At 41.0% G+C, this 12,978-nt stretch overlaps 1 protein-coding gene across 4 annotated transcripts; it reads left to right on the plus strand.

Annotated features, from left to right (window-relative positions):
* The first annotated feature begins 117 nt into the window (after nt 1-117).
* Nucleotides 118-8,667, plus strand: SKP1 (S-phase kinase associated protein 1). Of its 4 annotated transcripts, none has more exons than XM_009646865.2 (6): nt 118-397; nt 2,287-2,383; nt 4,812-4,885; nt 6,102-6,245; nt 6,920-7,060; nt 7,845-8,667. In XM_009646865.2, exons 2-6 carry the CDS (start codon nt 2,287-2,289, stop codon nt 7,878-7,880), a joined length of 492 nt encoding a protein of 163 aa, XP_009645160.1. In that variant the 5' UTR covers nt 118-397; the 3' UTR covers nt 7,881-8,667. The 4 variants fall into 4 exon arrangements, with proteins under 4 accessions (XP_009645160.1, XP_035758133.1, XP_035758132.1 ...); XM_035902240.1 differs by having other exon boundaries at nt 118-331; XM_035902239.1 differs by having other exon boundaries at nt 119-385.
* Nucleotides 8,668-12,978: the final 4,311 nt, after the last annotated feature.

The following is a 12,978-nucleotide window of genomic DNA, read 5'->3' on the forward strand; positions in this document are numbered from 1 at the left end:
GGCATCCGGCCGGCATCGCTCGGGGAGGCACGGAGCTGCCGGCGGGGCCGAGCTCAGCGTTTCAGGCTCGTACATGCAGATTGCCGCTGTAATTCAGGTTTGTCTTTGGACTAGCTCCCAACCTGTTTTGCTGCTGTCGAACAGAGCTTTTAGGACAAGTCTGCTTAGTCACCCGGTTGTGTTGCTATCCAGGGCCTGTCTCTTTCCGGAGCTGTATTTCAGTTTGCTAAAAATGACTGTTGTTTTTTTTTTTTTTCTTCCAGGAGCCTGTGCTCTGTGGTATAAAAATAATGAAATGTGGATGAAATCCTGATCTGTTAGCAGTGCTGAGGCAGTAGATTAATTTCATTCTACCCGATTCAGACTCTTAACAGTAACCTAGAAGGTCTTGGTGGAAGTGGGTTTGGGTGATGCGAGGGTCTCCATGCAAACATTCTTGCAGGGGCTGGGCTCTTTTAAAGGCAGCATCCCTGCCTTGCTGGCTGCGTTGTGCAGCATTATGTAATGCACAGGAGGGCTGGCGCCTGAAGCTGGGCTTGTTCTCGAGTGCTCTCAGGCAAGCGCTGCAAGAACAGATGCATTAAATCCATAAACGTATGCTTAGGGTGTTATTTTTCAGGGCGTCGTCCAAATTACCAACTCAGAGCTAGGTTTTAATCAGAATTTTGTTTTTGCGTAGGTCTATAAATTTTGTAAATCTGTTCTCAGCAAACTAGAACAGAAACTAGATATTTGTATCTTTGGAACAGTCAGGACCGTGTCCCTCCAGAGCACCCATCTTAACTAGAAGTAGCACTGTCATATAGGGTTACAGAACTGTGTAAACATTAACTAGCTACTTGCTCTGCCAAATGGAAATTAAAGCAATGAGGACTTCAAGCTGGTGTGAGCTGCTTAATAACGTCCTTTGGCTGGCCTCCATTGGACTGGGCTTGTTGCGGTACTGTCAGGCTGAGCCAGACTGATGAGCTATAGGAGGCATTCAGAAAGGAATAATGTGAGTTGGGTGAAAGTGGTCCAGCTGATTCAGTTGTGATAGTTCAAGTACTACTGTAAGGGACTGGCCTGCATAGCTCTTAGGTTTGGTGGGGAAAGAACATTTGAAAATAAATTGAAATTAATTTGCAGTTCTTTGTTTCTAGAGCTCCTCTCTACAGTGCCTTGCAGGCTGTATTTAGAAAGTCATGTTTTAGAGAACTTTAGGCAGGTAACTTGGGGAAAAGAAAAATAAACTTGCAATGGTCTGGTGCTGACAAACATTTTGAGTGGTAAAGGAACTTACTGTAACACATCCTACCAGTTTGTTGAGAACTGATTTATAAAATATCTGTGGCCAGGCGGTTATGTTTATCATGTCCTTCAAGTCAGTGGGTTCAAGTGCAGCGATACCCAAACAGACTTCATGTGCAGTTTCAGGCAGAAGTTGTAACCTGCTAGCCACTGTATCAAGTGCATTACTTCTGGGTTTGAGTTAAATATCTGGAAAGGTGCATTCTTGTAAAGTTTGATTTTTTTATTTTATTTTTTTTTCCTGCTAGTGACATCTTTGAAGTCTGCTGCTTCTGTTGTAGGTCTTATCAGCTTGTTTGAAAAACTTTGTTAAAATACGTAGTCATCTTAGTCTTTCTTCATGCTAACAAAGTGCTGATCTAACTTCCTACTTTCTAAGAGTGATACTGAGTGCTGAAAGCCTTCCTCGTAGTGGCATATTGCTTTTTAATCTCTTCAGAAAACCAAACACTTTTCTGAAGGACAGCCTTTGATCCTGAGTAACCTCAGTTTGACTCTGGCACAAGGGAGCCTGGCCTAGACTCGGCCTAGAGGGGTTGCTTCTGACCTCAATTTTGTGATTCTGTTCCAGAGGCTATCATTTGAGAACTGCTTTTGAGATCTGACTTCATATGAGTAGTCAGTGAGTAGCAATTGTTTGGATTTGAAGACAAGTAGTGTCTTGGAAGGGGTGTTGAAGGTTAATTAGAGAGAAAGATAGCTCTAGTGTTGCGCTGCAAAAAATGTAAGTACTATTGACTAATAAACCTTGTGTATTTTATGCTTTCAAATTAAGAAAAAAGTTCTCTCAAATTGGTGTTTCTTAAGCATGAGGATTAATGCGTTTAGGCCTGTTGTTTCAAGCAGCGAATAATCTGGGGATGCTTTAAGTGGCACTGGGCTGTCTGCTGTTGGTAAGAACCAATATAAATAGTAAAGGTAATGTACATCTTCAAGTCTGCTAAGCTTGTAGCGTTTGCTGAATGTTGTGTGGAAATAACTGTCCTTCTCTTGTAGATGCCTTCAATTAAACTGCAGAGTTCAGATGGAGAGATCTTTGAAGTTGACGTTGAAATTGCAAAACAGTCTGTAACTATAAAGACTATGCTGGAAGGTAAGAGTATGAGGCCTGAGGAGCGTTAGCTTGTGCAGAGACAGCAGTGTGTTCAAGGAAGGCTCTTGAACAGGAATTATGACCAAAGGAGACAAACTGGTACTGTGCTGAAACAGGATTCCCAGGCCTGTGAAGCAGCTTGCTGTCTTGTGTCAGAACAGCTGGAACAATTGCTGTTGTAATGTAAGCTGTGTTTTGAGTGGATGTGCTCTTGCAAAAACCTTGTTAAGAGGACTTGCAGGGAGGCTAGTAAAATAGAAGCACCCCACTGCCTTGCCTACAGCCTACTTCAGTTTTGTAGAAGTTAAGCAAACAGAACGTCTAATAATATAAAAACTAAGTTTATTTAATCATATAAACCGGTCTTACAATGTAAATATCTCTTAAACAGGGTGGGAGATCATAAACCAATGCAGTGAAGAAAGAGCTAAAGTGAAGCCTGTATTGTGAGCTTATGGATGCAGTTATATTATTTGGGATAAATACTTAGTTCTGATCCCCGGCTGACATAAATTTGAAACAAAAGAACTCGTGGCGGGGGAGGGGAAGTCTGCCAGATGGCTAGGACACAGAGCAAACTGTCTAATCCCTCTAGTGCAAATCTTCATTGTTTACTGGTGTTTTTTTCCAGTTTTTGGGTGTATTCATGAATTAACTTGGAGAAAAAAAATCTCTATAGATGTAGTTAAAATTATGTTCTTGGGTACAGATCTTTGTCTGATTGTGTCACCTTATGTATAAGAACAATAAAAATAAGGTCAAAATACTCCAACTGTTGAACACTTCCATTCTGTTAGTAAGGTGCTGCTGAACATGATTAGCAACGTGAGCAGGGAACAGCAATCGGTTGGAACGTTAGGGAGCACAATTCTTCTCGGTTTTCTCCTGCAGAAGCTGTGTCACTGTCGGTGTTTAGTGACACACAGGTGTTGGTGAAAGGGAAGTTAACATGTGTTGAGTGTTGCAGGCTGGGCACCATGAACTAGCCTCTTACTAATCGGGGTGAGAACCAGTCACCTACTAGAGTTGAAATGCATCTGCAGTACAGCTAGTTAAGCATCAGTTAATAAACAATGTTTTGTGTGTTGGCTGCTGCAGCTGAAAGGAGAAGAGCTGAAAGGTGGTGTTGTGTCGAGCGTCATGAGACCACCAGTGACGTATCAATTCTCTGATGACAGATGAAGCTGCTGTTGTGGTCGTGGTGGGGACAAGTTGAGCAGAGTTAACTAAACTTAAGATACTGCTTGAATTGCTTCCCCATACAAACAATTTTAGACAGGTCACTTCTTAGGCTGGTATCTGCCACCATGTTCAAAGTATGCGTTTGAAGTTTCCATTAATTGGTGACATACACAGTAGCCTTTAATGTCAGTATTTTAGTTTGTGAATCTATGAAGTTAAGTTATTCCAAACAAAAAGTAGTGCTAGTTAATATCCTGCTAATAACAACAGTAGTTGACTTGCCTAGATGCAGAAGTACATCCTATTTTAATTGTGCACAAAGGTGATCAGTGATGATGGTGGGACAGTCATCTGTTCTTGAAAATTAAGTTCCTTGGTGATGCAGAATTGGCTCATCTGTACACGTAATGAGTGAAGGTCTGTGTAGTTACTCAGTTAAATAACTAGTTACGAGGTGTTAATCTTTGACAGCTAGGGTGTCATCCAACTGTTAGCATTTGTGTAATAAAAAAGCATATTCTCTAATCAAATATGGCTAATGTGGTATTTGTTCTGTATATGAAGTTGAAATTTTAATTATGTTTTTCTCTTAATTTTCACTTTGATGCCGTAATTGCATCAAGGGGACAGAGTGTCAAACTTTACCCAAATACACCTTGAACATGCTGACAAGCTTTTAGAACAAGGAGTATCAGAAGCATGCTTTATAAATGCTTTTTTGATTGAAGGATTTGCACTGCTGTATTAGCATGCAAACTTCTTCAGCTGGTAAGAATCAGTACAAGTGCTTCAGAGGCCAGATAATGGACATCTCTAGGGCTGCAGTATTTACTGCTCCTATAGAGGACAAAACACTTTCTCTGCCTACTACAGTAGATCCAAATTCTTATTTAATAATAAACTGAATGGGAGATCTCAGTTGGAACGCTTTTGCTTAACTTGTGGATGGAAGTGTTGAAAGTGGTAAAAATACATAAATATTTGTCTGATTCTTCAACATATCCTATTCCCAAACACTGAACTAGCCTAAACTTGGTATACCCTAGTATGTGTAATGCAGCCGTGGCTCCACAAAGCCACATTGAAGCTTTCTAAAAGCTTCTGACTTCACCAGTTAGAGATCCTTTGCTACTGATCCATTCAGCCTCAGTCTTGTTAAAATGACGGAGAATTGGTGAGGCGGCCCAGTTCAGGAAAGAGTTAATGGTTTTGCCTGCCAATTGCTTAGTCATCTTCCCATTTTTAGATTTGGGAATGGATGATGAAGGTGACGATGACCCAGTCCCTCTTCCAAATGTTAATGCAGCTATCTTAAAAAAGGTAAGATGCTGAAAGTGGTGATGGTGTGTGGCAGTAATGAAATGTGAAATTCATGTTGGGGTTGGATACTATGAACTACTGTATTAAAGATAACTTTTCACATGCTAGCTACAAGCTTAACTGATTGGAGGTGCATGAACATGGGCATGGGGATCTGAGAAGTGGGGTGAGGCTGGCAGACAGCAGCAGGAGCCCTACAGGGGTGACCTTCTGGAACAGCAGCTGGAGGCCAGACGGGCTGCCTAAGGTGCTGGAGTGGTGGGCATCTGTGCACGCTAGTGTATCGTGGTATGAAAGCACTGATTTTAATTGGATTCTGTGAACTGAGGTGGCTGTTGGTGAGATCCAAATGTTAGGAGAAAGGATGAAGGGGCAGGCAGTGGGGAGAGTAACTGGCAGTAGCCATGCCTGAGTTTCAGTTACAGGGCTTAAGAGACACCGTGCGCATTCGGTGGTATTAAATTCAGTAATAGACCATGATTATTGCTGAGTCAAGTGAGAAAAGCGAAAAAGTATGTTGCAGTCTTCGGAGATGCTTTTCGCTCTGAAGTAGAAAGCGTTGTGCCAAAATAAGCACTGGACTGTTGGGGGTAAACACAGGGTTAGGAATTATTTCCTAGTTGAACGTAAAGATAAATAACCTAACTTGCAAAGTCTGTTGGGTTGGCAAAATGGAACAGGATTTTACTTGCAGTAGATCCCTACTCCTTTAAACGCCTGGGTGACAAGATGGTGGTGTTTAAAAAGCAAAAAGGCAAGCTTGGGAACATGTAGACTTTGCCAGGTGGAGTTAGTACCGTGGTGAACACGTCCTGCTGGTAGCTATTGCCACTCTACACTCTTCCCCTGTGTAGTATTCTGCTTAATAAGAATTACGCTTCTGCAAACAGATGAACTGCAAAATGAGGTTTAGGTTTCCTTTGTCCGTTCTTACTGTTTACTAGCAGAGGGTTGAATAACTTCGTAACGCCAGCAGCTGGCTTTTAAGATCATAAGTAATTAACTGGCTACTGTCTCAGATGGGATTTTTGAAGGCTTCAGGATTGGGGATCAATTGTTCTACATTGAAAATACTGGGTAATGGAGCATGTTCATACAGGAGTCTAATGTTAATCTGGAGAAAAGAGGTACAGTTCTTCTAAAATGAAGTTAAGTTACAGTGGGGCCTAATGGGAAAATCGTTTGGATAAACTTTTAATATCAAAACCATGATTAGGTGATTCAGTGGTGCACCCATCACAAGGATGATCCACCTCCTCCTGAGGATGATGAGAACAAAGAAAAAAGAACAGATGACATCCCTGTGTGGGATCAAGAGTTTCTGAAAGTAGACCAAGGAACGCTTTTTGAACTTATCCTGGTAAGTATGTCCAAGAAGCACAAAGGCTATGCCTGGGAAGTGTGCTCTGTTGGTGCACATGACAAATAAAGTAGTCTTGAATAACTTCATGGGGGGGATGTGGGGAGGGCAAGTAGTTCTGGCAAACTACTGGCTAAAACTGTTGAGGATGTTAGAGTGCTTGTTAACCTAATGCTAGGCATTAATCTGTACTTGCTCGTTTACCAGTTGATGCACTTTTCTGAATATGGGGCCATACAACTGTCTTTGTTCTTGTGGCTCTCGAGACTTAGTTGAGGGCTTATTACTGGAAATGGCGTTCTGGAGACCTGCATCCAAATTAAAATGTAGCTTTGACTTTTAAAACTTGTAATAGTCTCACGGTACTGCAGAAGGTACTTGTCTTAGCTAGTTAACAGCACTTCAGCACTGAAGACTTGAATGTTTGCAGGCTCCTGAAAGCCCTTTACAAAAGGAGGAGCGGGTTGGGGGTGGTGTCTTTCATAGTACAAATGACTTTCCCTTCTGTTTGACGAGCAAGTTTTAGGTACTGTTACTTCAAGTTCTAGCTAGAATCTTCTCAAAGTGGAGCTGATCTGTTTGCAGTGTAATTTCAGTGTAAGCATAACTTTGTTAGTACATCTACAGAGGAGAATATTGATATGGAGGCTTTAAATTTGGAAACTCTCCTACAGGCTGCAAATTACTTGGACATCAAAGGTTTGCTTGATGTCACGTGCAAGACAGTTGCAAACATGATCAAGGGGAAAACTCCAGAAGAAATTCGCAAGACGTTCAATATTAAGAATGACTTCACTGAGGAGGAAGAAGCACAGGTACTTGATCTGGGATTAATTATAATTTATCTGGTTTTGTGCTGAATTATTGTGTGGTGCTCCATAATTTAACATGTGCTGCAACTGATTTGTTAACAATAAATGTAAACTAATGCATCAGCTCCTCATAATTGGACTGCTGTTGGTGGAAGACCTTTCGGTGCCTACAGTGCTTGCAGCCCGCTACCTGAAAAGGTCAAATCAAAGCGTACTGACTTCCTAGCTCAAATGTGTGTCTGGTAAGAAAACAGGTAGGATTGTTTGTGGCAGCCTCAGTTTGCTATTTCGGAGCTGTAGTAAGAATGCTGAAGACGCGTTGTTGCATGTGACGGGAAAGGTAAGATGTGTGGATTCTTGTCTTTTAAGTAATAAGCTCATTGATCTTGGAACTTGAACAACAAACCAACTGTGAACTGGCAGAGTTGGGAAAGGTCAGAACAAGATGTCTTGTTTAAATTCAAATTTAATTGTACATTCAGGTTTGTCTTCAGTTCTGTGCCATGGATCAAGCAATTTAGTTTTAAGCTAGTCCATTTGCTTTGCTTGGTGGAAGAAATTCAGTTTAAATCAAATCTAGGCATGAGAAATAAATTTCTTTAGTTTATATTGATAAGCAGCTCAGTTTGGAAGACTGACTTTCTAGTTACAAACCCTGCATGAAAAAATTAAAGCTGCTTCCAAGTTTATGCCTTCCTGCCATAAGTAGTCCTGAATACTTACGAGAATTTACAACTAACTTTTAGAAGTTCACTGCAACATATTAATAGTGAAAATATTCTTTCAGGTACGTAAAGAGAACCAGTGGTGTGAAGAGAAGTGAAGTATTGTGCCTGACACTCGAACACTGTAAGGATTGTTCCAAATACTAGTTGCACTGCTCTGTTCATAATTGTTAATATTAGACAAATGCAGCAGCAAATGAAGTTGTGTTAGCAGGATATTGTTCCCTTTGCATGTGTAGTGTTTTTTTGAGTACAAATTTAAATCTTCTGAGTTTTTACTAGTGTAATTGGATGTCTTTTTACTTTATTCTGCAATGAATAAAACTGAACTAAGTGTGGATTCTGTATGGAAAGTAGCACTTAAGGTTGTCATTTTCATTACACTTTTAAACCGTTCGAGTCCAGTTAACGATGCTAAAGATTGACTCCCTTGTAAATAAAACCACCTATGACTTCTTCCTCAAGAAGAACAAAATGCTTATATTTACAGGGTATTGATAGCTTCAGAAAGAAAAACAAACTAGAATGTGTCTTGGGGAACTAGATAAGGTAAAAGTTACTGGATTTCTTATGAAAACATTGTGGGGAAGATTAGTGTTACTTAAAGCTATATAACTTTCAAGATGGTTCTTGTCCTGCATTAACAAAAAAAAAAAAAGAGAAAATATTTGACCACTTTCTTGTCCTGTTAGTCTGGCCTTATAGACTAGTGAAAGATGTGATCTAGAACTAAGCAAGCTCCTGACAGTTAAATTTGAATACTTCAACCATGTCTTGAAGACCTGCCTCTAGCTGGTAGCAAATGAAGAGTGCATTGCTTTATGCACAGGATGGGTGTATTTTTATACGTTACTGTTCAAAGTGGAGTCCAGGTTTGACCAAAAATGACTGACATTACCAAAGTTAATATTATTGACCTGTGCATGCCATTAGTGGCTTGTTTTTAGGCTATTTTAAACAACCCTTGTGATGTAGCTCTTTAAAACATGGTTTCATCTGTCCACAGGAAATCTTATGCCTTTGTATGTGATACTTCAGCTTGTAGAGACTTAACTATTGCATACAAAGCTAATGCAATATCAAGCTTAACTTCTTTTGGACAAAGCCACTTGCAACTAGTTAAACAGTAACTGGTTTTCTGATTTTTACTTTTTTTTTTTTTACAGTTCCCTTATAGGGAGTAGGGGATGGTTGTGTGGTAGATCTTTGAGGTGTGCTCTTAGCTTGTATTGCATTCCATTCTCTGTATAAACCTTAGAGTAGAATGAACCTTAATAAACATACTTAACTCACTTTAAATATCAGTGTTTCACTTCTGAATTAATAAAGGGCTTTTAAACTTTGGTTTGCAAATGGTTCTAGTTATTTGAAACTAGACAATCTTACTGTCGCTTACTACTGAGTGTACAAATAATAGCACCAAGGCAGTGGTTAATTAAAATAAAACAGCTGTAAAAGTTTTGTTAAATGACTAATGCAAGCCACCAGTCAGACACAGTGGGCAACCTCTCACATCAAATCGGAAGTTACATAGCAAGCAATCCAGATGGATGTATTTTTTTGATGGCTTACCAGCTTTTAGGTAATCTTTGATGTAACTGTTAATGAAAGCATTCATAACTCGCTCTAAGGCAGTGGTCAGACCCCTGCTTTGGATCCAGCTGCTGCTCACATCTGCTCATTCACGAGGCTGCTGGGCTTGCCTTTGTGCTGGTGTGTGTATTAGATGGGCATATTGTGCTGTTATTGTCAGTGGGCACAAAATACTCCAGTGCTAGACTGGGACGTGGTGAAGCCTTTCCAGCATCCTGTATTGCAAACAATACATCTTGGTTTAAAGTGCCCCTAGAGAAGCTCTGCTGACAATTCTCTGGCTGTATTTGTAGTCTAAGATTCAGCTTATCCCAGATTCTTACAAGAAATAAATCTGTCTGTGTGTGAAGTGTTCCAGGATACGCTAGTGCATCCTTGGAGCGTTGCTCATAGAGAAGCCTATACTGTGGTTGTGTTTGGTGGTAGAAGCCTGTGTAAATTCCTTCAGGTGCTCGTCATCAGCCCGGGATCCATGGTTGTTAGCAGCCACTGCCTTGTGGGATGCCTCGCTATGCTGTAGGATGAGGAAGAGACAGAGTTGCCTTCCTCATTACCTTGCTTCTGATTTGTTTGCCATACCTGCATAAAACTCCTGTGGCCCTAAGGCTTGCTCATTGTGAGAACAGTGGGCCTAAAACTTGGTGGTCAGATGCTGTAACGTCGGAGCTTCTGCTGAACTGCAGGCTCGTTCCAGCTGGCTGTTGATGCTGATGCAAGCGTGGAGGTACGGCACAGCGGCGCGCAGAAGAAAGGGCCAGCCTGGCTGCATTGTATTATAAATGTAATACATGATATAGCTTTGGCTGCTTTCAGTGTTCTTACTAGTCTTGGTAGTTAGGATTCCATAAAATGTGTTTTCTCAGTACTTTGAAAATCTGGAAAGGGGGAGAGATGGTCCAATTTCCCACTCTTAAACTTTATGTTGCTGTTTTAAGTTAAAACTCTTTTTTTAAAGGTAGGGCATGATCAGGGATATTTCTTCCTGGCTGAATTGATTAAGTGTGAGGGTAGGGAAGGCAAGGTGGCAGTAGGGGTTGTGGGAGAAGGTATTCTTTCTTAGTCTTGGCTTACTATTTCAGTCTTACCATTGAAGACTACTCGAAATCATTCTAAAAACTATTTGTACACACAAGTGCCTGAAGGGGGAAACCAAACGAACCAGGAATCCTCTTGAATTCTAAGAAATAGTTATTTGACAGTTTGATAGGATTATAACTTCCAGTGGCCTATTTCGAATAGCCAGTCTGGCAATTACTTTATTTATAAAGCTATAAACATATTTTGAACATAAAAGCCAAAAAATACAAACTCAATGAAGTAAAAAAAAAAATTACAACAAATGATGGAGAGTCATTGGACAAATGAAAGTACAGCTGCAAAACATTTATCCCTGCTACATACATACAGTGGTTTTATTTGGTTTAATGAAGTGGTAGGTTTAATGAAGTGGTACTTCCATGACTTCTACATTCAAACTGGTTTCAGGAATTCAAATATGTATTTCAGGAAGAGTTGAAATTGCTGTAGAAGAATTAAAAAAAAAAAAAAATTCTTGTTGCGATAAAAATTTAAGAGCAAAGTTTTCCTTCTATTAAAAAAAAAAAGTATTGACACAAATAGTGACACTTCATATAGCATTTCTAAAGACACTTTTTTTTTTTGGTATTAATAAAAGTAACTTTGTTTTGGCATCGGTAATCAGCCGTGGGGCCTGTCAGAAAGGCTGGTTGTGCTCGCTGTTTTGTCTGGGAAAGGGGCAGCTTGAAGGTCTCTATCTTGTGTGGTTTGGGGAGGGGGGAAAAGAAAAAAAAAAAAAGATTAAATTTTCCCAGTTACACCAGTATAAGCCAACCGTGTTGCAGCGTACCCAGTGGACGTTCTGAGTTGATAGTGTGGTAGCTCTGAGCACGGGGTAAGGCCTGGCTCTAAACCTGTACCTAGAGAGCAGAGCGCGGGGTGAGCCCGGCCCTGCCGCCGCGGGTGCGACTGTGGGATCGCCTCCGTGCCGTGAGAGCACGGGAAGGGCTCCCGGAGAGGGGGGCGGTAGGTGTCACCGGGATTTTGAGGGAATGGGATGGAATAATGACGAGGGGAGGCTGTGGTACGGATGGGCGCCCGTGGCGCTGCGGAGGGGCCAAAGCAGCCTTGGAGCAAATGGGTGAAAGTCCCGGTGAATTCTGAACTGGGTGACGGCTGCTCCGTGGACGCTCGTCCTGCTTGGTCCTCAGTCAGGATATGCAGTTTAATGCCGTCAGGACTTTCCCCTAAATTTCCACTGGTGTTATTTAGACACATCTGCTTTTTCTTCTATACCTGCCTTTGCTTTGCTGCGGGGTCACGCGCTTCATCCGACCACAAAATACCCGTCGCGTATTGAGTTACGCCAGCTTTACGCTCAGTTGTCATCTCTGGCGTTTACAGTAGCTGGCACTTCTACAGCACCTTGCATCAGAGGGTCTCGGAGAGACACAGGGTGAGCTGGGACAGAGCTGGTTTGGGTTTTTAAGCAATTTTTTTTTTTTTGGTTTTTTTTTTTTTTTGTTTGTTTTTTTGTTTTCTTTTTTAATCAAGTGTTAAAAAGAGACGGTGTCAGATTTGGAAAGAGTCTGCCGAGTTCCTCTGTGCGGCACTGGAGCCTGCTGCTGTCTAAGCTTGCTAAAATAATTTAAAAAATGAGCAGGTTGCGTATTGATCTAGTGCTTTGTGGTGAACCCTGCGAGAGCAGTACGGACGTGCCGCAGCGCGCGCTTGGCGGTCGCCTCAGGTAATGCTCCTTCTCTGAGGGTTAACATGGTTCTGTCAAACAAACTTCTGTCAAACAGCAAAAATGACTTTTCAGGCTTCCCAGGTCTGTGCACGTAGCTGTCGCTCAGTGCTTCTGAAGTTACGTTTACACAGGAGAGGGATAAAGCAATAGGTTTCGATCCTCTAAACTAAAACTGGAATTAAAAAATCTACACTACCATAAGCAAAAGCACCTAAATAAAGGGAATAAACCCAAAGCTGCTCTACAGACTAATCAGGTTGGTTTGGTTTTTTGTTAAAATTTTCAATCTTTGAGGCATAAACTTGTTTAAAAAGTTACGTTTAGTCCAATGTAAAAAATTAGGGTGTGGTTTTTCTTCGTTAAGAAAAAAATATAAAAATATTTTGTACATTATAAAGGTCATCTTAAATTTCTTGCAGTTCTACAATAACATTACTACATAATTTGTATTCAATACTCTAAAACCTATTCTGTAAAGTAGAAAAAAATAGACCCCCCCCTCCCTCTGCCTGGTGTTATTTTTCTCTTCAGCAGTCTAGAATGTATTTCTGCCAGGCAGGGAAAAATCTGCCCTGGGCGAGATTGTGGTCTCTGGGAGGAGTTTGTAAACCTGATGTGAATCAGGAACTTGATTGATTTGGGATTTACATCGGTTCAGGGAGATCACAACCCATCCAGAGTGTTTTTTGTTTGTCAAGCTCAAAATATAAATAAATTACCAGAAACTGGTAAACATTTCAAGCTGGAGAGGATACGGTAACATTCGGCATCACCCCGGGGGTGGAGGGGGAGGATCTTTTAGAAAAAGCTAGAATAAGGTTTTTTAAAAACTCACG

This window comes from Egretta garzetta, unplaced genomic scaffold (assembly GCF_000687185.1).
Source record: "Egretta garzetta isolate BGI_Z169 unplaced genomic scaffold, ASM68718v1 scaffold439, whole genome shotgun sequence".
Lineage (NCBI taxonomy): Eukaryota > Metazoa > Chordata > Aves > Pelecaniformes > Ardeidae > Egretta > Egretta garzetta.